Source organism: Limulus polyphemus, unplaced genomic scaffold, assembly GCF_000517525.1.
Source record: "Limulus polyphemus unplaced genomic scaffold, Limulus_polyphemus-2.1.2 Scaffold684, whole genome shotgun sequence".
NCBI classification, from domain to species: Eukaryota; Metazoa; Arthropoda; class Merostomata; order Xiphosura; family Limulidae; genus Limulus; species Limulus polyphemus.
The window spans coordinates 274,289-299,830 of NW_013666294.1; the positions used below are offsets into that span (position 1 = coordinate 274,289).

Sequence of the window (25,542 nt, forward strand, 5' to 3'; positions counted from 1 at the left end):
CTTTGCGCGAAATTCAAAAACAAAACTTGTCTCTATTAAACATGGTGTATAACAGTTTCATCAAAATTATTCATATAATTGCTGTTTCACACACACACAAAATAATGGGACTAGTAAAGTATTAAATGTCAATTTGTTTCAATAAGTATTGGTCTGAAAATGTTTACAACAAGTACTGCACGTTTTCCCTGACCAAATTATGTATTTAACTTAATGTAAAATACTTATTTTATTTTTAATATAGTTAATTAATACCTAACTTCTCCAAAGCCTAATGTAATATTGTGCAGAATTCCTTGTTTGTTACATGAATCAAGTTATATATTATTATATTGTTTATTATAAATAGAATAAATAGTTGTAAACTTGCTTGAGGTGTTAAATGGGGAAAAAAAGTGTACTTTTTCAACACAATTTTTTTTTTGGGGGGAGGGATGTATATAGTGATGAGTTGATTATCTTACCATCAATTGTGTCATAATTTGGTCATGTGAAACATACTTAACCCTATCAAGACTGGTGTACATCTTCCATGTGTCAAAAACATATCTGCATATCAAAGTTGAAAACATAAGTAAAAATAATAATAATTCTAACTGTATTTCAACACATGTTAAACTAAAACAAGATTACAACAGATATTTTGTCACTTTGCAATATTTATTTAGTGTAATGTGTAAAGAAAAATTAAAAATATATCATAATTTCATTTCTCTGCCTGTCCTGTAAACAACACAATTTTGTTTGCCCATCCCAATGTATATGTTTATATTAACTAAGAAATAGGCTCGGCATGGCCAGGTGGCTAGGGAGCTCGACTCGCAATCTGCAGGTCGCAGGTTCGAATCCCCATCCCACCAAACATGTTCGCTCCTTTCAGGCATGGGGACATTATAAGTGACTGTCAATCCCACTATTCGTTGGTAAAAGAGTAGCCCAAGAGTTGGCGGTGGGTGGTGATGACTAGCTGCCTTCCCTCTAGTCTTACACTGCTAAATTAGGGACGGCTAGCGCAGATAGCCCTCGTGTAGCTTTGCACGAAATTCAAAACAAACAAAAAGTAAGAAATTATCATTACTTAATGATATAATTAGTCGTGTCATGTTTTTCACATGATTTGTTTGAGGTTTTATCATTTTAGCTCTTCATTCCCACTCTTTTATGATATCACAGTATGTGGTCAACAGCTACTAATGAAACACTGCTACAAGCAAAGTATAAATACTAGAAGATAGACCATATTATAAACTTTTTATGTCAATGTAGTGTAATTAAAGAATTTGAGCAGTAATTTTTGGTTTCATATGAAAGTGATAATACAGACTGATCTACAGGGATGAACAAAGGAATCAAATGGGAAGTTTAGAACAGCATTTCTCAACCAGGGACTGGCTTGCTGCCTCCCTAAACTATCACAGACCACTAAATTCTAAGTACAATGAAAAATTGTTATGATTTACTTATGTCAGGTTTTGCTTGCTTATTTGTTATTGTGAAATCCTATAGACCAGCAATTGAGAAATGCTGGTTTAGAAAACTATGAACAAACCAAGGGTCTAGAATTTTTATTGGTTCTTCAGATGTTTCTTTTGTTTCTGAAAATGCTTTTGCATTAAATTATGTCTATTTAGAAGTTGTGGAAATCATCTTCCTTGACAAGAGATCATGTGAGCTTAGTTAGGTTTAGCAAGTACAGTAGGTGACAGCAAGTTATTTCGATAACTTAAATCCTTATTTATTAAAAGTTATTGTGAAGTTTATCATATTCAAACAATGCATATCAAATAAAGAACTTTTTATCTATTGAAAAAAAGCTATTTATTAGATGTCCATTGATCTCTGCTAAGAATATTGATAGCAAAAATATCATTACCTTGCATGACAAAGGTAATGGGACACCATTGTGAAAGATCAGGTCCTAGGTCACCAATAAGTCTGTATCGGTTTTTGTAATTTTCTTCACAGTTTATTGACCAATTAAAGTTTCAAAAGAAATAGGTTAATGGATATTAATTAATTTGAAACAGACTTGATATATAAAATGGGACTTTCTGATCAACAATACAAAAAATTGAAATTGTAAGATGGATGGAAGTATTTTAACATTTTTTTCAAAACGGTTAAAGTTTGGACATTTCAAGACATAAAAATTTTATAAAAAATAAATCAAAATATAGGAAGTTTTTAAACTGGAACTAGACACTTGAGTAAGTTTGTACTTATGAAGGAGGAAAAAAAATCAAGGGTTATCAGTCCAGAAAGAGTTAGATATATGCGACTGTTGTGACTTTTCATTTCTCTAATTAAAGTTGAATGTAATTCTGAAATGTTTATTGTATTACATTTTGAATGTTATACATCTATATAAAAAGCACATTGTAATAATGAATAACATTATGTATATTTGTTTAACAGTTACCTTCGACAGCTTGAGGCTCATATTCAACCAGTTCTCCAGGGATATCAGCAAGGTTATTCCACACATCAAAAGTTTTAAGTTTCTTATTTTAAGTTGTCTATAGTTCTAATACAGAATGTAAGAAAATTATATTTCAGTATGATAACTGTTTAGATAGTCATTTGGCTTAAAACAAAACAATTCAGAAATAAAGTTATGTATATTCAAGGTGTACCACATTCTTCAGGACTATATTTCATTGCAAGTTAAAAAATAAAAGTTTTCCAGAATTTGTCATAGAGTTTTTATCTATATATATTGTTGTCAGTTTTCTCTACATTTTCCATGTAATCAGTTTGAAATCTAAAAATGGGAAATATTTAAAAAAAAACATTAATCACATCAAAAATAAGCACTGTGTTGATTAAGTTAAAATTAAGGAAGAATTACAATGTATATAGTTGCTTTTTTAAATACTTTGAATTAAACAGTCTATTGTACCTCATTATTAATCATTTCTGTATACTAGGCCTACTGGTACATAGATACAGTAGCCATTCTTAAAAAGAGGAACTTACACAAAGATAAAAAGCACCTTGTGGATCATTGGATTGGTAAAAGTATTGCGAGAAGAAATATTTGTATATTAGGCTACCCAGTAATGAAAAACCTGTTTATCTTCATCGGAAAAAATGACAGCCTTCTCAACAACAGACAGTTTAAAACAACTGGGTTTGTTGTATAGATTTAAGGCTTCTAATTAAGGTAGAATTTTTAAGTTAAAAGTAAGTTGAGGAATACAGGGAATCCTTCAATTGTAATTTGATTATTCAGTGTAGGTTAATAATTGTGATTTTTATTTATAAATGGAAGAAAATTAATAAGGAAGTGTAAGAGAATATCTGTAGGTCACATATAGCCAAGATTAAGTGTGCATAATATCACTATATCACCGTTATCGAAATATTAAATGTTGTTGTATTAGTTCTAAGCTTGTAAAATTGAAATTATAACAGTGTCAAAAAATTAATTATAGTAATAAAAAGATTAATGTTAGCATAAGATGTTACTTTAATTTTGCATTTTTTAAAGTTTATGTGTAGTGCTGAATGATGCATTATACATATGAGAATTTGTAACTTTCATTGTTAAGTTATATATATTTTAATATATTATTAACTTGAGCTTCCCGAGTTATAGTTCAGTTATTGCTGTAAAAGTTCTCTTTACAACTGTTTTCAATTTTCACACAGCCTTCAAATGTTTCAACTTTATCAAGTATATTTTTGGAGTGAGTACACAAACTAGTGGTTAATAGAATGTATAGGTAATAACTATAGTAAAAGCAGATACTGCCCAATTTATTTAGGTAAACCTAGCTTTGTTTTTGAAGTATGCTATGTACGTGTATAATCTTACTATAAACAGTGTGAAAATGTGTGTGTATGAAACTGTAATTGAACTTGGCTGAACAAATGAACAGTAGAAGACACTGAGAATCATTGCTAGATCATTCAAGCCTTCTGAACCTGAGTTTAATCTGCTTGAAATCCTCAAGGCATTCCTAAAAGCTTGTGGCTTCTAATATAAAAAGTAAAGTAATGATTCAATTATGAATGCTTAGGCCTTGAAGCTCCTTCTTTAACTGCAATGATGTTCTTTGTGACAGTCCTTGTTATGGACTGTTATGTAATGCACTTCCAATTGCAGGAGGCATTAGCACAATACACTGAGATCAGATTGTTTTTCTCCTTTTCACTCACTTACCAAAGTCCATAGACTGTGTGTGAATGATAACTTAATGTTTCCTATTTTATAGGAGTCTTATTCACACCTTTTGGTGAAAATAGTTAATAGCGATGTGGAAGTAAAGAGTTGAAAGAGTAGTCAATAGTTGGAAGTTTAATGATTCTTTTTTTCTTTAACTCTGTGTTGATATATAGTTCAGATATTTAAAGAAAGGAGGAAAATATAAAATTACTGGTAAACAATTTTTCAACTATTAATGGGGTTGGTGGTTATGAAGATATTTTAATTCATAAAACTGTAAAACATTCATTAGTGAGATGTTTATGAATCAATTGTATGTGGAAAGAGGATGAAATATTAAAAGTTATGAAAACTATAATAATTGGAAGTTCACTGAAACGTGAACAGAAACAGGAGGATTTGTTGTTGAAAAGCATGTCCTATTTGTGGAAAAACTTATTAACAGGGATGCTTTCAACCAGTAATTTGTATTATTGTGGTGTTCTTAGGTGAAACTTAACTGACGGGCCACACCTAATTAAGATCACAATAACAGAAGTTTCTTGAGAGATATTTTAAGCACAAGTAAGACGAACTTGATAAAAGGACAAAAAGTCTCAATTGTTTGGCTTTGAATTGAAGAATACAGTTTATTAACAATGTAAGACCAATGACATATGATATGTGGGGGTTTAAAGTGGATGGGATCTGTGTATTTAAGGCAACTAAGAATAGTTCTAAACAACTACACATAAGAATTACCAGATCAATTCTGACCAAGTACCACTTTTGGTTGGAAGTATATTCAAGATTTTTCAGACTTTTATCTATATTCTTAGTATACAAATTTTCAGGCTTTTAGTTCTAAACATCTTTGATATTTAATAGGTAAATCACAAAACTAAATTTTTGACAAGAAATGTTTACAAGCGTGTTTCTGAATTTGACTGATTCGAGAACAGACTGAACAGTAAATCTCTGTAGAAGAAGCAAAAACTATCTACCTTTAAGACAAGATGAAAACTTCATCTGGTAAGAGATTCTTTCACTGGACAGCCACATTTTGTTGAATAAACCCTGTCAGAAGAGATATATATAACTCTGACCCTTCCAGTAAATCCCCGAGTGCATTGTCACCAGTGTCATTGGTCACTCCCATTAATAAAAAAGGGCAACAGAGTATATGGTACTTCTACATCTTCATGTAACTTGAGTAGAGTAAAAAATCCATCAGGATGAATAAGCATGGAGTAATTCTCCAACATCAGTCATAAAAAAAACCTAAAGTATCAAAGAAAAATTACCCTTGCACAAAAATAACGTCAACTTAGTTTGAGATTGATTATTTGCATGCTACATGTGCCCTGGTGATTAGGGCACTTTACTCGCAATATGTAGGTTCAGATGCCTGTAACTGAACATGCCCTTTTAGCCATGAGGGTGTTATTATGTGATGGTCAATCTCACTATTTGTTGGTAAAACTCAATAGTTGGCAGTGGGTGTTGTTGATTAGCTCTATTCCCTCTAGTCTGTCACTGGTAAATTAGGGGTGGCTAGTGCAGATAGCCTTTGAATAGCTTTGCAAGAAATTTAAGGCAAACCATATTATACATATCAAGTTACAAATTTTTTTACACCTCATTGCATGTGTTACAGTAAAGATAGTTTTTGTGTTATGTCAAACAGCTGTGCTCAGTCTTTTTCATTTCTCAGTATGTTTTTTTTTTATTCTCTGCAAAACATTCCCCTGAAATTCTCCCATTATCTGCAGAACTTATAGCTAACTTGTTAGTCATCTGTGTTCCTGAATACATTGAATATCAAAGTTATAAAGAAAATTTTAATGTTGTGACCAGGATTTTGTTGATTCAGAATTTTAGACTGATTGTGCTACATTGTTCATTTATTGGCTGCTGTAGTTGCTCGACCTCCATCAGTTGCAGGTGCATGACTGAAACTTAATTAACATATAATGAGAAATTATATAGGACTGTTAAGCTACAGACCAGCCCAGGTATTGCCAAACACTAGTTAAAGTCAGAGTAATTGATGGCCTGTAAAAGGGTAGACTCATAAATAGTTGGTGATGGTGAGAGAAAATGCCACAATAACACAGGTCAAGTGCCCAATGTTTTGGTTAGAGACTGGCAAAGTATGCAGCAGCAAGGAGCCTTACAGTCTAGTTAAATGATCTGGCAGTGCTCCAAGAGAATGTCTGGAAGATGACATATCTTTACATGTCACTGGATTATGTGGACTTTTCTCAAGGACACATATCTGTGGATATTAGAGTGAAGAGGAAGAAGATAACATTCCAAGAGCACTGTTTGCCTCAGCTGCATAGCAGTAGAGATGGCAATAGGTACCTTCCTATTTGAAAAACAATTAATGATGGCAGCAAGGTGAAGCAGATTAATCCACTGGTGTTCAAGGATCTGCTAAGAAGTATCTTGACCAGTTCCTAAAGTATTTAAGGTAAGTTATTGATTGGAATAGCAATTGGATGAGCAATCAATAGGGCAGAGTTCAAGGTATGAAAGCAAACTCCCTATGAAAATCTGGCCGCTTGTTTGGAAAATCTGCAAGATTTGTAAGGAAGGTGTATCTGGACATGCCAATTAGGAATTATGAGAAGGCTTTCATCACCAAGTTCATTAAAAGGCTACCAAGGAAAATCAATATGGTACCACATGTACTCCAGGGGAATTTCATCTCTGACAGTGTTTCCATGAATTACAGGGTTAAAAATTATCAATCTAACTGGACATGAGCTGAAGAAGAAGCCAATAGCAGAAATTTTGGAGGCTGATTCTGCTCTTAATCAATCTTGAGTCAATAACCACCCCAAGATCAAACAGAAACATTCACCAAGAATTCCACATGGGCAAAATGTCATGATGAAGCCACCATGGTTTCCTATCAGATAACAAGGCTTTGGAGCTCCAGTAGCATCGACTAGACAACAAATGCAGCAGAAAAGGCTCAAAAAAGATTCCAAAAATATGAGGGACAGTAACATGGTTTTAACTGTATTGTGACAGGACAATGGATATGAGATGGTCCATATCCTGTCAAGAAATAGGATTACTAAAAGCAGATTCTTTTTTGGACCAATGTCATGACAAATGTAGGAAGGTTGCCAGAAAATTTGGCTATCACTGCCCTGACTGTTTAAAGTAGTGTAGTCTGAGTTGAGTATCACCACTCGGGGATGGATACAAGTTTGCTTCCTCCCAACGATAAGGTGGCTAAATTGGATATTTGTGCACCTAGCATAAGATATTACATGTCTGTGATGACTTGAGAAATATAGCTGAACTTTTAGTGGACATCAATGCCACCAGAACTTTGCTCAAACTCTAGTGCTCCAAATGAAACACCACTTTGACATGACAGTGCTGACTTCATTCTGGCAAATGGTAATAAGCTAAATGTGAATGTAGAAGGGCATCTCCATCTTGCTATAGGTCCAACTTCTTGCAGAATGTAATTGTCTCTGCCTGGGATAAATCTGCAAACTTATCAACAAGTATTGCTTGTAGAACAGGTGAGATGGAGCTTTATAGGAAAATAATCCAATGCTGACTTGTGAAGGCCCAGAAAGAGTAGAGTGCACATATACATTTTGAGGAAGGAATCACTGTAACTTTTATTGTGCAAGTGATTTCCTGTGGTGTTATGAGGACTATGTCTAATGTATTTCCATTCTCTACTGCAGTGATTGGGCCAACATAAAAACTTTTCTATCCAGAAATCAAACTTCACTTGTTTTGACAGTTATTAAGCTTCCAACTGTAATGCTTGTTAACATAATGACCAAAGAAGTAAGTAAACTGGCTTAATAGCTTTTGATGCTACAGATTTACTATGCTTGTATGCACAGATATTGATCAGAGTACCTGAGATTGTTGAATAAGGATTGTGAAGACACTCTGAGCTTAGAACAGAAGGGCAACTCTGTAAGTTGCTGGTGGAAGTTTTCAGCATGTTTGTTAGACCAGTGGTCAGCTAGGTAGGATAACACTCAGTCCTCATTACACAGTTACAGGTCTAATATTAATAAGTGCACTGCACTCTTTATTAGAGCAATAGTATGTCTCTAGTACTGAGATATGGACAGTTAATGGGAAAATTTGTGTCATTGCTGATATTGTAGTTATTACTCAGATTATAGCTGGAATGCTTTTTGACATGATGAGTGAAGCCGAAATTAATTGAAACTGTATAACTTGTGTTGCTTTAGATTTACCATGCATGACAGTGAATGCACAGCTATTAGAGCACCTAAAGTTATTGAATAAAGATTGTGCAGACAATCTGAGCTTAGAATAGAAGAGGAACTCTGTGAGATGCTAGTGAAAGTTTTCAGTGTATTTATAAGAGCAGTTGGCCAACTGGTAGGACAACCATCACATAATTACAGATGTCATACCTAATAAGAAAGCACAGAGCAAGCTTTATTAAAATACTAAGGATGTTGCTAGTGCTGAAATAGGGCAAACGTCAAAAGATGGAATAATATAATCTTTGGGAAGTATTTGATTACATTTAGTAATTATTGTGAAGAAAGATAGGACACCAAGGCTTTGTCTGGATACAGGACAAGTGAATTGGGTAATATTATTAGTGTCCTTCTGTTGCACAGATTGGTATACAAGCTTGAAGTCACCATTGGCTCATTATGCTAGACTTGGCATCTGGCAAGTCAATCCTGATGTTAAAAGCAGACCCACAACTGCTTTTGGCATCTGGAAAGAAGAAAGATTGACACTGGTTTCTGTGTTGGAAATGATAAACATACTTTATTAACAATGTAAAAGTAATGACTTGATATGTGTAAGTTTTTTTGATGGATCATCCTAGCTTAGCACTAACAACGTTCCTCTTGGTCACTTTTCTATATATACTGTGACTGGGGGCTGAAGAAAGTTCTGAAAAACTCCATGTAAAGGGTTGAGCACATTATATTAAAACGATTTGGAATATAGAAATAAGCAAGTTAAGCTACAAACTCTGCTGATACAGCATCGTGGTGGTACAGCATGTATTACAGCTACATTTTAAAATTGTTTATATTTAAGTAGGTTGCAACCAAATGTGTGGTCCCATCATATACAGGGGTTACAGTTTTGTTTAATGAAAGAGTTCCCCAGTCCTTCTCTGTGTAACAATCTTGATCTTCCTCTGTAGTATGAAGGCATACCATGTGTTTCCTACCCGTTAGGTAGCATATATATTTTTCAAACTTTTTCTACATATTGTATATAGTCTTACCATAGCATGTCAGTCAAAGAAACCACTAAATTCCTTTTACCTTAGTATTCATGGAACTAGATCACTCAACTAGGTTGTCACATGCATTTTCTCGTGAGAATGATTCCTGTAATATATAGAAATAGACATTTCCCACTAGTAAGCCAGGTGTTTCCGAAGAATACAACCTCCTTTGTTTTGGAGTGAGAGTAACCGTCAGTTATGTGAGTAGCACCTTCACTCTGAGAAGAACAGTATTCTTATTTCTTTTTGTTGGTAAGCACAAAGCCACACAATGGGCTATCTGCCCACTAGGGTATTGAAACCCTCTTTTTATCGACATAAGCCCTCACTACAAATTTACTGCAGAGCCACAAGAAGGCACTGTTGTTATTAGTATAAGCGGCACATTTTCTCGGTCATGGAAGAGGTGATTTGAGATTTTCACAGATATTGGTTTGCTTTAAAAACTCCGAGAGCTGTCATTTAAAGGTTCCACAAAATACACCTGCCTTTATCCATGTCTGTGTTTGTGTAACTGTGATTAAAAATTTCACTGTACTATACATCACTTGTGTCCAGTCTCTTACTTTTCTTCAAACACAGTTGAGGTTAAGAGAACTCCGATTTTGCCGCGTATAACATATTATGGTGAGCTTCCTGTGGCTCCTACTCGATTTTTCCAAGAGAAGTAAGTGAACATAAGAATAACACACCTCACTGCAAGTATACCTAATTCAGTTACTACTGTGTACCCTTGTAAACCCAGCATTCTTATTCTCCTTTCTCCCCAAAGGATTATTTACGCTAACAAGAATTTCTAATTTGTAAATTATAATGTATTGTTATATGCAAAACTCTGATAATTAATTTTTTATATGTTGTTTGTTGTGAATCACAAAGCTACGCAATAGGCTATCCGTGATCTTTTTACCTCATGTATAGAAACCCGATTTTTAGCGTTATAAGTTCCCAGACTTACCGCTGAACCACGAAGGGTTTAAATGTATTAAACGAAAAAAATATATTCTCGAACATACTTTCATAATGTTTAAAATTACTGATATCGCAAAAACAGGTCATGTAATCTTTCAGACCAAACTTTATACCAGCAATTTATTTTGGTTAAAATTATGTCATCTTTTATTTATTGATTATTTTACGCATAGTTTGTTTCGAATAAAATTCGACATGTAACTTATTTTGTACATAACTAAAAGCACTCCAGTGGCACAACGGTATGTCTGCGAACTTATACTGCTAGAAACCGGGTTTCGATAACCGTAGTGGATAGAGCACAGATAGCTCTTTATATAGCTTTGTGCTTAATAAAAAACAACACCATAAATAAGAATATAATGCTTTAAGCGAATAGTTTACATTAGGAATATTTAATGAAAGACATATTATTATATTAGTCGTGCAAAGCTACACAATGGATCATCCGTGTTCTATGCCCCAGATTTTAGCAGTTGTAAGTTTGCAAGACTGCTGCGGACTTTATGAAGGAGTAACGAGCCTGATTTAATTTAATATCTTTTAATTATTCAAAGCAACCTATTCGACTTATCTTTCAAATACGTAGTGTGCATTTTTGTACTGGTTGGCCATATATCATAATCGTTTAACAAGTGTTTTTGTTTACAGCATTCTATACATCAATTAGTGTTAACCCGTTCTGAAAACTGATCGTTTACAAAAAAAAAAAAGGAAGAAAGATTAAGAGTTTATTTGTTTTCAGCTGAATTAGCTATTTTATTCAATCGATTTTTAAGTATGTTTTTTAATTTTTAGGGGGAAAAGTAGTTTAATATACTGAGCCAAAGTTTAGACTGAACAAATTAAAATATTTTAAAAGCAGGTCAACAGTGACATACAATGTTACCGACTTGTTGTCCCCTGGTTTTCCTGTTTTAAAATTAAATGATCGAAGAAGATTACGCACGAAAATTTATCTGTTTAGATGGCAGCACTATGTTTCCGTTATAAAAACAATAATGGAAGATAATGTATTAATAGTTTGTTGTTGGGTAAGTTTGTAACGCTAATACTAATAGGCATAGTTTTGGCTTTTGCTGCTTATGGATAGTACTAGCAAGGGTTTCTTTACTACTTTTAGTTTTACCGTGGTTACCCTAAAATGTTACATTCACATTGTTAATGCTATAACTTGTAAGTTATAATGTTGCTCGTGTAACTGTAACAGTGTAAGACCTAATACTAATAGTGAGTAATACTGTAGTAGTAATATAGTTTAAGTTTCTACTTCGTAAAACTAAAACTGAAATTTGGCTTGTGAAATCTCTCGCCGTAAACTCAGAATATTAATTAATTAGTATGACATTCTAGGTTCTCCATGCACATCCGCTCATGAGGAAAGTTAAAAACTTGAACCTATCCTCAAATTTAAGGACATCAATTCTTCCTTTTAAAACTTGTAAACTGTGGAAAATGGCAACAGGTCTTAGACTTGGAGACGAAGTTTTGCTTTTAAGTGGAAGGGTTGCAGTAGATAATATTTCAAGAAGGTACAGGTAAAACTAAAAGGGCAAGACATTTTGAGAGTAATGCATTTAGGTCTAGGCAAGTTTCATCCATTAGCAAGTGAATAAGGGTGCTGGATTATAAAAAGGGAACAGTTGGGATGATAATGCCAAGTAATAGTTCATCATAGTTCTAGGTAGAACTGGGTGATTTAATTTATATAATCAATTACTTATGAGCAATGATTACATCGATTAATATCCCATAAACTAATGTATTAAATGGAATTATAATTTATTGATTGGCATGATGAAAATAATCAACTAATTAAAATTAGGGTTTTTGATTACTTTAAATATTCAAGTATTTGAAATATTGTCATTATGTTTGGTGTTAAGTGCAAACTTACATAATAGGCAGATGAGGGATGCTTTGTGGGTTTGGTAGTGATTCCTATTGCTACTAAATTTAATGTTCCTGACTTTGTTATTACAAAACTACTAAGGCTATCTGCTACTGTAATTAATTTTAAACTGTTTACTAGAGGGAAAACAACTGGCTGGTAGCACTCACCACAAATTCATTGACTACTTAAGTGTTAAATAAAGTGTAAATTTACTACTTTTCCAAACTGTGTTATGTTTCTGAATAATAACTGTATTCATTAATATTGTATATGCAGGTGCAGATCTGGTGGAAGGGTCCTCACCCCTATCCAATATTATTCCTTAATTTGTATTCTTTAATGCTGTATAAACAGGTGTGGTTTGAATGGAGGGGGTCCAGAGTAGCAACACCCTCACCCCATCCACTTATTTTTATATATATTATTATTTAATGTTGTATAAGGCACCTGTCCACTACTCAAAACACTTGCAAACAAATACTAGTAAGTGGCTTGCATATTCAACCCTTAACCACCTTCTAAATCATTGGAAAAATATTTTCTTGTCCATGAACCTTATCATTCTTTAAACTTTCCAACTACTTCTTAACAAGCTCAGAATTAATGTGGTCACTTTGTTTATCAATTATTATTCCCTCTAGCAAATGTACAGGATGAGGAATACTGCTTAAATTTATATTAGTAAAAACTGAAGATAACAATAAGGCAGTCTAATAATCATTACAAATAAGCCTTCCCTTATCACCCCTGAAAAAATGGAGGGGGTTTGCCTCCCATATATCTGTGTCTACAAAGTTGTCCATTTAATTATAGACCTATTTATTAGTCTTATATCAGTGGTGAGTAAAGATTTGAAAGTATAATAAGATACTTTTCAGAGTAATTTAACAAAGTTTAGAATTGTGTTGATAGTCAACTTGGCTTTATTAAGGGAAAATATTTTCTAACTGTTCCTTTGACAGTCTTTGAAGAGGTTACTGCTGATATTGACAATAATGATAATACATTAGTAATGTGGCATCACACGAACACTACAGACAAGATTCAAGAATTTATGAACCAACAACATCCTGCAATACATGTATAATAATAGAAGTGTGACTGTATTTTACAAAATACTGGTCCACTAAAACACAGCCAAGACAGGTCACTTTGTAAAGATTAAAGCCGCAAAGGTCAGTTATATATTATTGGATATAGTATAACGAGTGCATGTGCACTGCATCATTGTAACTTCTGTATTGTTAGCCAGGCATGGCTGGAAGGTCAATGTAATAAGAATAATAAATATATACATAAATGTAAAATGTTATAAGATATAAGCTATTTAGACTAATACATTTGTGTTTTTATGTTATAATTTGTAGTCATTCTAGAATGAAAAAAGCACAATTTATATTTTTTTCCTCATTTTTTATTGAGGTTACAAAGTCAGTCAAATCAAACCAGTCCATACAGAAATGCAGTAGTGAAAATAATAAATAAAATATAAAGTTTTTCTAAAAAAATATGATAATTATCTGGAGATTATAAAGATTTTGCATGTGAAATTTGAAAATATTCTAATTTATCAAAGTATTTTTAATCTTAAAATCAAAATTTATTTGCATGTTGGATGGTCAACATTCTGAGAGAAAAAGGTTTACAGAGAATCTCTAATTAAAAAAGCTTAATTCTTAGTTTAAAAACCTGATACTTTGTGCTTGAAAACGTTGTAATGTTTACCAATAACCTGCAAAATGTGTATATATTAACAAAAATCATAGTATAATTACTGTCATGGATATTTTCGAGGTTATGAGCTGGGTAGAATCCACCCAACCTGTAATGGAAGGGTTAAAGGGGAGAAAGGGAAGGGGTTATGGACATACAGAAAATATTTATTGGATTGCATAAATTTAGTGATTAAACTTTAAAGTAAAGCACTTAAATCAATACATTTAAAAAACACTATACTTAATTTGTGTAATCTGATATTAATTTTTGTAAGTGGAGGTAAAAATGTTTACATTTTCATTGAGATTCTGCAGTATCTGAATTTATGACAAACAATTTTATTACTGTGAAAGAAATATCATTATTTAAATGTCTCTTTGAGTTTCCACTTATAAAAACACAAAGATAATTAAAATTAGTTGAAAGGAAAAATATCAAGCAGATTTCATGTCTTGTAGTATGATGCCATAGTTGGTGAAGCCTTAATTTTTAAATGGTATAAGTGAAATATTAGTTTGAAATAAGATTGGTAATTAGTTTTATTCACATTCATCTATACTTGTCTAACAAGAGTTTCCAGTTAGAACATACTCTATTTAGTAGAATTTTATTTGTACTTTATTCAATTTTCATTGATGATAGAGCTCACTGTGTTAAAACATACTGAGTCATAGTTAAAATATTGCATTGCTTTCATTAATGAGACAAAGTATCTTTGTTGCACATTGTATAATGTGCAATAGTAAAGAAGGACATGGTTAAAGCAATAATTAGTCTTACTGTTATATTACATATTTACTGACTACAAGAGTTGAAATTTGTTAAAATAAAATATAATATGCTGTGCTGTTGAAAAAGGTGTCTTTGGTGCTGTGTAAATAAGCTTACAAAAATAATAGTACATGTGTTTATATATATATATATATATATATAATGTAAAATTTTTTGCATTGTTTTCTTTTTTTTAACTGTCAGCTTTGTCACATTTGTTGCCATAGGTCATACGCTGACTTGTGGCTTCAATAATTGTCTTTTGTAAGACTAATGTAATTACATAATAACTTGCACTTCAAGCTAACACAAGAATGATCTCTTTATAAGGGTTTAAAGTGGTAATATTATGGTTGGTTAGCTTGTATGTTGTGTTCATTGTGCTTATGAGTACTGTTACTTCTGAATTAATGAGATACATTTTATGAGTAGATTTTATTCAGTAACACCTACTTTGATTAAAACGTGGAGGAATTTTTTATGAAAAAGTTTGTGTAAAGAAATATAATTATAACGATATATATATATATATATATATATGTATAATCAATGTTTTATTTTCTTACCTCAGGAAGAAGGGAACTTTGTTTTTAGATAGACCTTGTACTGAACCATTGGACAGACTCAGTTGGATTTATGTAACAGACACCAAGGTAAGAAAGAAATGGCAGGTAACTGTGACTTCTTCTCTGATTGCCTGGATGAAGTGGCACTAGAAGGTCTAGATGGTATCACACTTTCTGCTCTGTGGACAAGATTGAAGAAAAGGCCTAACTTTCAGTTTCCAATAGATGATGATAGTAAGCAGTTTATTTGGGAAGCTCTTGTCCTTCATGAAAATATCCAACTATATGAACTGCCAAATCCCAGGCCTCCGTTGGTTATCTTCAACAGATATGACTACCTGGATATGGAAGATGGTGTTGTAGTAGAACCAGAAAATTTACCAGAAGATTGTTATCCTATAACGATAATCAACAGAGATGGAATTAGGGGTTCATGTTCCACTTTTTCTTCAAGAAGATTGATAACATCTGAAGTCCGTAATAATAACCAAATTCTTATTACCCATAATGAGGCTGTTGAAAAGTGGGGTGAAAAACTTGTGTTTGTTGCAGACCAGAGAGTACGTGAAACTGCACTTATTGGAACTGAAGTGAGTCCATGTTTGGAACTTTCTAGTGAACAGTATTGCATGCTGGAAAGGATTGGTCGTTCTCGTTACCAGGGAGAGGTTACTCAAGGGAAACAAAGCTTGCAGGTAATAAATAGCTCACCTAAAACTTTATATTACTATAGAAAACCTCTCCTTCGGAAAGGAATTATTACTAAACAAACTCACCACTTGAAGTATGGAAATAATAATACTGCTACTGGAAGTCTTCTTCATCTTGCACGATTCTTTGTGGAAGTCATGCCCAAGATGCAAGTAATGTTGAATCAACTTTGTGAGTCTCTTTCTTTAAAACCAAACAAAAGAGAAGTTTTCCATAAGGTGCGTAACGAGCTTGGAATGAAAGAGGCAAGTTTTAAGAAATTGTTTTTTAAACCCTACGGAAGAAACCTGAAAACATTAATGTTACCTTACAGAGAAATGTATCCTGAAGCATCTAAAGCAGAAGCTTTTACATTGAGTGGAAAGGAAAGGCTTGTTAAAGTTGCTGAGTTAGTTGAGTCTCGGGAAAATCATGAAGGTGAAGAATATCCTGATGAAGAAGAAAAAGATGAAGATGAATCTGTGGGAATAAGCTATGATCCCAGCAAATTTGTGTATGATCGTCCTCTTTTAAATCAAGTCTATGATATATTAAAAGCAGAAGGAGCAGATGGTATTTCACAGTTGGATATATCAAAGAAAATGGGATTGCCAAAGTTAGAAAGTAGGCTTGTGTGTAGAAATTTAGAAAGAAAAGGTGTTGTAACAACATTCATGAAGGATTTAGGAAGACAAAGAATCACAACATATATTGCTAAGTGTTTTGAACAGAAATCGGAATCTCACAAGAAACTGTTGGAAGAAAGAAAAAGAATTCTTGAACTTTCCAAGGATGTTGCACAAGAAAATCTACCCTGTTCTTCAGAGTTAAATATTTCTGAGCCCATCCAAGCAGCTAATGATATTTTACAGGAGAAGCCTGGGGCTGAACATCTTTCTAAGGTGACTGCAGAAGGCCCTAAAGTGGAACCGGAAGTAATGCAAAGTAAAACACGTTCTTTTAGTATAACAGAAGAAGTGAAGCACATGTATGACAATGCACGCAAAGACACAGCCCATGTCACTTTAAGAATGCTAAAGAGGGCTACTTTAGTAATAGAAGCAGTGAAGAAGGAAAAACTGATTGATGATGTATTTAAACTTCAGAAATTAGTAATTGAGGCTGAAGCTCAAGAAGGTTCTCTTCAAAAAGTTGACAAAAAATCAATGAATCGACTGATATCCAGACTTGCAAAAGATGGTTATGTTAGAAGTATAAAAACTATCCTTAAATTAGGCGAACAAATTAAAAAACTTCACTTTGTGTGTGATCCTAGTATTACAGTTCATGATGCTCTTGTTAAAAGTACAATTGAACAGGCCAAGTTTAAGTATTTTGGTGTGAGTAAACAGCAGATGAAAAATGCTTCTGAAAAAAATAAATTATTTGATGGTACAGATATTAGTAACTTGAGCCAACTTCAAAGCAAGTATGATAAACAAACAAAGATGGAATATGTTCCATCTATTGGCAGAGTATTTGGTGTGGGAGCAAAGTTTCTTAGGATGAAAACTCTTCATTTGTTGCTGTACTATTTGGTGTATGATTATCAAGGTCAGGACTCTCTTTTGCAAGAAGGAAATCATCCAAAAATATACAACACTGAAAGAAATTGGAAAATGTTTATTCCACCTCTTCCTAAGCATCGTGGATTTGAGAAGGGTTGGTGTTTGTTTAGTGATGTCTTATTGGCCATGCCCTTATCAATATTTGTGAAAATTGTGAATATTACCTACAAAATTGATGGTCTACAGGAATATTTAAAACACCCAATACAATGTCATTACCTTATTAGACATATTCCCCAACATCTTCGAAATGCGTTACTGTATGCTCGTAGATACATATTTTCTGCACATGAAGTAGCAATGAAACTTAGCTTTATGGGTCTTCTCAGCTTTGGACCTCACAAACACAAAGAAAAGGACCAGATGTTTATCTATGTTCACCAACATTCATCCATTAGTGATACCACTGCTTCACCTCCTAGTTATGTCCATGTCTCACAGGACATAGTGTATCAGAAGAAATGCTATACTTTCTCCAGCATTGACATAGTGGAGCATTATTGGAATGATTTACAGGATATATGTTTGCACACTCCTCTAGGAAAGCCCAACTGTGTACGTGGTCAGGAAATCCCTTTCATGAATCTGTTTAAAAAACCAGCCATGATTGAAGCTTCACGCAACAAGGAACCAGAAGAAATACTGGATGATGGATCTCAACCAGGTGATAATTTGGGTGCTGGAGGATTAGACTCTAGCCTGTTTGCTCACCTAAAAAGGAACTGGGCAGGAAATAATTTGGAATATCATCTTCCTCGCAAAGTTCCATGTATGCGTCAAGAATCAGGACAAGGCACTGTAGGTATAAGCTACTTAGAGTACTTGAGGAGTAGTAGTTCTGCTGTTAAACCACTTTTAGATAATAAAAAACGTCTTGGTCGTTTGAAAAACAATACTGGACTTTCTGTCTATGCCCCTCAAACAAAAGGGTCAGAAAAAGCTCCGTTATTAAATGTTTCTGTTGAATCAAAGGAAAAGGTTAAAGCCAAACGAAAAATTGAAAATCAACAAAATGAAAATCTTCCCAAGAAAAAGAAAAAATCGGACATAACTATTCGAAAAATTCAAGGAAGAAAAAAAAAGGAGAAAAGGCCATTTTATGACGAGAAAGATAAAGCTGCTTTAATGTGCATGTCAAAACTAAGAGTAGATTGGAAACCTGAAGAAGACAGTTTCATTCTTTTAGGAAAAGTTGCATCTTGTTTTCTTAATCCTAATTATCCAAACATGGTGGTTCGTTGGACAATGATCAGAGACCTGCTTCATAAACATTTGCCTGCAGTTAGCCGTAACAAGACCTCACGGGCTTGCCAAAGGAGGTTACGTTATATGATGCTCAACCCAGGTACAGTTTCTAATGTTTCTGTGTTTTTGGGGGAAGCTCGACAGGACCAGAACCTTGTTCAGGAGTTCCATGGCCCCAAACCACCTTTAACTCATGAGGAAAAATGGAATACCATGTTTATTTCTGTTATGGAGAAATTACTGGAAAAGTTTAAGATAAAAGATGTAAAAAAAATTGATGAAATGATTCTTCCATCAACTATTGAAGAGCTTTTAGCAAAGTACGAAATCAGTCTTTCAGGAAGTCTAGGAAATAAAAAACCTCTTTATGAAGAGCCAAAAAATATTGTTGACATCTACTATGCTGTTGCACAGACCATTGTAATTGCATCATTGTGTACTGTTGGAGACAAGAGTAATTGGTCTTATATTTTGTATGAAATATACCAACAATATCCAGAAAATCTTTTGAGGTATGTAGTCAGTGGATTGCAAAATGATCAGCTAATTGCCAAACGTAAAGGCTTTCATCATACTGGAACACATTCAACACCATTGTCATCTGTACCTTATCGGTTATCTGTGACTTTTGAAAACACTTTTATTACTCGTTATCAGCCAGAAATATATACAGAAGCATGGGAATTAGTGAAGGAAGGTAAGACCAACTTAACTGGGGACCTAAAGCCAGGATATTGTGCAGCAGTTATTGGACTGCTGGCCTTGAGGAAATTGGTTTTTCAACTTCACATTCCTGACCAAATAATTATGCTTGATACAAATTTTGGAGAGGATCCTCAGCCAGAAGCCATGTTACAGGTGGAGAAAATGGATATGGATACAAAACAGACCAAAAGTGATCAATTACCCACTGAATCAAATGTTGAAACTGATGAATTGGGGTGTAACAATTCTGTAACTAATGGAGTGAAAGGTTGTGGGATTGTGAAAAGTAATTTCACCACGGATTGTGAGAAAAATAATCCAGTTAGCAGCATTCAATTTGAAACAACTACAGTTTCCAAAGCTTCACGCTTTGCTCTATACATGATGCAACAACAGCTGAATAAGGTAATTCTTACAGAAAAAATCCAACATGTACAGGATTCTTTTGTCATTAATTCTTGTAGGATTACTTGCCAGCTAATACACACAAGTCATGAAACTGAGGCTTCTAATGTATCAAAGCAATCCATTAAAGATGTTATTAACTCTCAGCAAATATACTTGCCAAAAGAACTGTTAGAACCCAGCTTGGATTGCCTTGAAGAATTTTACAGTAAAAACAATTTTCCCCCAAAAGATCTAGAAATTTGTAAATTTATATATGAATACATACAACAAAAAAAAGAATTTGGTGCTACAGAAGTAGAACTGTTGGAAATGTTCATAAATTCAGATGGGATTTTAAGTGTTAAAGATCATTTATTCTTCCTGTGTAAGCATTTCTTTATTTTAAAGGTTGGGGTTAAAATTTGGCGGTATGTTTCTTTTTCACACACTAAGCCATGGATTGTGTCCTCAGTAAAAATCCCTAAAGAACTTAGATCATGGTTTTCTGAAAATTACCAAATGAAAAGTTCTGTAAAAGACAAAATTGCAACAACTACTGATAGCTTGATGGAAACCTTGTCAAGACAGGATGTAAAATATTCTGTTCCTGTGAAAAAGTCTAGACTGGACTTATCAAATAGTAGTCCTGAAAAAAATGTAGACAATACTAGACAAAAATGTTCTGTTGAAGAAATTGATGGAAATTATGGCAACAATAGCAAGCAGAACTACAAGGAACCGTGTTCTACAGAAACAACTGCTACAGTAGACAGTGACAGTAACAAGCAGAGAGAGCACTCTTTATGTTCAACAGAAGTTACTGAACTTGAAGAAAAAGATAGTGACAAACAGGATCTGCAAGCTTCATGTTCTGTGGAAATAACTAACACTACAGATGAGAATAGCAACAAGCAGAATCAGCAAGCTTCATATTCCTTAGAAATAATTGATGTAACAGATAGTGACAAGCTGGTTTCATGTTCCACAGAAATAGATGATGCTGTGGAAGGAGATTGTGGCACTCAGAAACAGCAATCTTTATGTTCTATGAAGACAACTAATGATGTTGAAGGAAATAGTGACAAGAAGGATCATCATGCCTCATGTTTTCTAGAAATAGGTGATACTGCAGAACGAGATAGTGACAAGAAAGAACAGATAACTTTATGCTCCACAGAAATAACTGACATTCCAGGTGTCAGTCGTAATAAGCAGCATCAACAAGCGTCAGATTTCATTGAAATAACTAATGCCGCAAGAGGTGATAATGGCCTGCAAAACCAGCAAGCTTATAATTCTGTGGAAGTAACTGATCCTACAGATGGAGGTAGTCACAAAGAAGATCAGCAGACTTTAAGTTCTGTAGAAATAACTGATTCAGCAAGTGATGGCAAACATACTTCATGTTCCAAAGAAACAGCTAATGCTGTAGAAGGAGATAGTTACAACCAGAACAAGCAGGCCTTGGATTCTATGAAACAAACAAATGATGTAGGTGGTAACAAGAAGAACAAGCAAGTTTCATATTTCACAGAAATAACTGATGCTGGAAAAGGTGATAGTGTTAAGCACAACCAACAGGCTTCGTGTTCCTCAATAATAACTAATGCAGCAGATGGTGACAAGCAGAATCAGCAAGCTTTATATGTCACTGAAGTAACTGATGCTACTGATGGTTACTATGACAAAGAAAATGAAAGAAATGATAAAGTAAGTAAACTGGAAGATAGTGATGAGCCTGTAGATTATGATAATCATCATAATGAGGTCAGAACATGCATTTTATCATCTGAAGGACTCTCTTCCATGGAAGAAGTGGATAGGCAGCAGAAAGCTTCAACTTCTGTGAAAAAATGGGGAGAAGGATATGAAATTGGTTTAAAACAGCAGGACCCAGCATCATGTTGTTTGGCAGAAATTGATAAAAGAGGAGGAAGTGCTGACTTGCATCAAGATCAAGCTATATGTGTTAAAAAAAGGGATGCAGTTGATGGAAACACAGTAAAAGGAAAGAGATTTACAGATGTTTTTACAGTAGATACTCAGTCATCTGATGTTATTAAACCTGGTTCTACAGATGAAAAAGAACCCCAGGTTTTGTCTAGAATGGTGAGACGCCGCCGATGTCGAGGCATCAGTAGTTTACATCATGGCTTCAGTTGTGATCGTTTAGAGAAGGTTTCTTTTATAATTCGACCATGGAGAAAACCCGATGGGAGTTTAAACAGACCAATATTGAAAAAAATGTTGTGTGCAGTTTTGTCTTACATCATGACATTCCCTGGAATTAAGCAGGATGACATATGTGACCACTTCACTGGGGCTTTGAAACCCATTTACACACTGGAGCTACTAGAAATTCTCCAAGAGCTGAAGTGTGTGTGTAGTTTTACCTTAGTTGATTCACATGAACCATCACTGTTTTCAAGTTTGATCCAGTACCGTATTGAATTGGACAAGAACCATTATAAGGACATGTATTACGAAGCTACAGTGGATGCTATTCTTAAGCTTGGAGAAATGGTGGATGAGCTTGTAAATAGATCTCAGTAAAATTAAGATATGAACTGTAACTCTCTCAAATGAGAGGAAAGATTATAATGAGGATTTAGAAGACTGTTGTAAATTTAATGAAGCAAAACAAGTTTGTACATCTCTATAATGTTGAAATCATATGTGAGGTTTGGAAATTAATGTGTGTTATATAAGAATAATTAAGCTTTTAATTGCAATATTACATAAAATTTAATCTTGGGAAAATTCTTGAAGGACTTAAAGTGAGTAATGTATGTACAGTTGAATAATGTTTTGACATTACTTATTTTCTACATATAAAAGTGATTGTAACTATAATAAAATTGTGTTTTGTCCTTTGTGTAATTATTGCTTCTCTTTGATTTCTGCTGTATGTTAGACGTTTCACTTTTCACTAAACCTCACAGAACTGTTAATTTCGAAGTCACATTTATTCATACATTATATAGAAAATTTTGTTCATTTTTAAGGTACCACATTTTGAAGTACATATATGTTTGAAAAGGTTTTAACAGTAGCTGATTGGACAATTAACACGGAATTATTACAACACACATACATGAGTTCTTGAATAGCTTTATCTCCTGTTGCATTCGTATAAATGCATTTAAGTTTATTCTAGGTCTCCAACAAACATTTTTGATGAGTAGTTTATTACAAAACTTGGATTAAATCAAGTGTCATATGAATCTATAACTTAATATTAATCAGATTTAAATAAAAAATGGGCCTATTCTATATACCTTAGTTATGGCAAGTTTTGAAAGTATTATATTGGTAATGACTGAAGGCTGTTTGGAAGAAGGAGTTTTGTGTAACATTAAATTGATCTATTCTGTTTCGTAAGCTCACATGTGAGTTACAGCTTCTAATATAATTTTAAAATTGTAAACACAATTTATAGTTTAATAAAAGAAATTATAAATGTAAAACATATTAGAGTTAGAAGAGTTTGTTATAAATTATGAACCCAGTGTTATTTTGCTTTTGATGGAGACAGGCCCACTGTGAAAGCTGTAGGTTTTCATGTGTGCTGTTTAAATGTGATTTTCCAGCCTCTCTGATCCACATTTCCTTAATTTGTTTCGTAAGTATACCATTCAAGCAATTAATATCACCAGTATAGAAGTTATAAATATGGTTGTATTAGCTAAACTGCTTTAATAACCATAGTTTCCTTATATTAATTTGTTTGAAGTTTATTGATTTCTTAATTTTCTCATCAAGTTGTAGAGATTTTACTAGCTCAACAATAAAGTACACTTATCTGATATACAGTGAAATGTAACTCCATTTACAACATATTTTTATAACACATTCAGAAGAGGGGTGGGTTGGCCCTGTGATGTATGAATTTCAGAGTAGGTGAGTTAATGTAAAATTTTCAAAACTTTTTGTGTATTCCAAGTCTGTGCTATTTTTGTACAACATATGGTCCAGAAAGTAGGTAAGTTGATTTCTCTATAGCTGCCTTTGTTTTGTTATTCTCTGGTGATAATAGCTGATCTGCTCCTTGAGTTATTACTGTAATGTTGAACGTTATACAAGAATGTAGATTATATGTCAAGGCTACAGCCTCCCTTACACTGAATGAGAATTACCAGTCATTTGGTTGTGTTAGTTGAAATGGGTAAACCTCATGTTTTCTGTTAGATTTAAACAGTAATACAGGGGATCTGAAGTCAGTAAGTTGATGAAGAGATGAAGGAAGAAAGCCAGTTGATCAATTCATAAGTAGTGAAAGATGACTTTCCAGTTTACAGTGCAAGTACTCGTACTGTGTTTTTGTCTTTGTGAATAAATAAAGATTATTTTCATTTTGTATTACACATTGCGTTCAGTATGTTTATTTATTTGTTTAAACTCAGTATAGTTATATTCAGTATTATTTTGTGAGTTATCCTGCCAATTCTCCCATTATAAACCAGGCGTTACTAATACTTATGGAAATCAGCTTAACCTGAGAATAATATGAGTGTATTAGAAAATAGATTACTCCAAAATGTTAATACTGAACTGAATTTGTGTGAATTTTATATAAATCCCTATCGAATGAAATGAATTGTAGCACATATAGTACTGTTAAGGTGTATTTTATAGCTATGATAAATCTGTCGTCCTGTATCTAATCAATTTAATAATATACACGAGTAGTAACTTTTGATGGTTATTGATTGTGCTTTAGAAAATGTGGCCCTAGCTAAGAAAGCTTTGGAAAAATGTTGACCAAAGGTAGAAGACTAACTGCTTTCCACAATTGACTAGGAGCTGCAAGACCTCCAACAACAAATAAATATATTTAGTTCTTTCTTCACATAGTTCGTGTTGTGATACTGCTATTATGAAATATGTTGATCATAAATGACTGAATTGCAATGTGTTTCAATTACTGCATTAATGTTTCATTTTGAGGAAGTTTGTAATTGATTGAAAAGGGCTATTACGAAACTGCTTTTTTTTTATTTTGGTGTATGAATATATATGTATCTGGTGCAGTAAATATGTAATTTATTGTTCTTTCATTGGTGGATTCTTTTAAATTATCTGGTGAAAATAATACAAAGTAGGTACACTTAAACTGTAACAAATTAATTCATTTCCGCCTTTAGCGTTCTTACAAGCCTAATCACTTGTACACTGTAGTAAGTTGTTGTAGGCCTATGTTACAAATGACGTTAACTAACGTAAAACAAATCAAATTACGTGTACAAAGTAAAGCAATAACCGCGGTAGTAGACACAGATTGAAAAACCAATAAAACTCACTGACTGATTCAACTCTCTTCAAGTAACTTTATACACACAAAACTATCTTTCAATTTTACTTTCGAAACAACTCTACACACTTGCCAGCTAACTTGTATTTATAATTTAGTATAGAATATATGCGAAAACTTTTTTGTCACATCCTTAAAACTTTCTAGGTGTTCTAAAACTCGCAGCTCCCGCTAGCCAACATTTAAATTACAACATTAAAAATGTAGCTTTTAACAATAACAATGTTAAAGTTTTTCATATTTACTTTGAAGGCTGTTTGATTTAAGTTTTTGTTTTTAATTTATTCTCACG

General features: G+C 33.4%; 2 protein-coding genes across 2 annotated transcripts in view; both read left to right on the top strand.

Annotated features, from left to right (window-relative positions):
• Window positions 1-2,693, top strand: part of LOC106459940 — a 38,319-nt gene extending 35,626 nt beyond the window's left edge. The window contains exon 17 of the mRNA XM_013919609.2: window positions 2,416-2,693. Within this exon, the coding sequence (XP_013775063.1) occupies window positions 2,416-2,497 (82 nt within the window). The 3' untranslated portion in view covers window positions 2,498-2,693. The remainder of the gene's footprint in view (window positions 1-2,415) is intronic.
• Window positions 2,694-11,389: 8,696 nt separating this feature from the next.
• On the top strand, window positions 11,390-22,819 carry LOC106459936 (general transcription factor 3C polypeptide 1-like). The gene is made up of 2 exons (XM_013919602.2): window positions 11,390-11,431; window positions 15,350-22,819. Exon 2 carries the CDS (start codon window positions 15,443-15,445, stop codon window positions 22,490-22,492), a length of 7,050 nt encoding a protein of 2,349 aa, XP_013775056.1. The 5' UTR covers window positions 11,390-11,431; window positions 15,350-15,442; the 3' UTR covers window positions 22,493-22,819.
• Window positions 22,820-25,542: the final 2,723 nt, after the last annotated feature.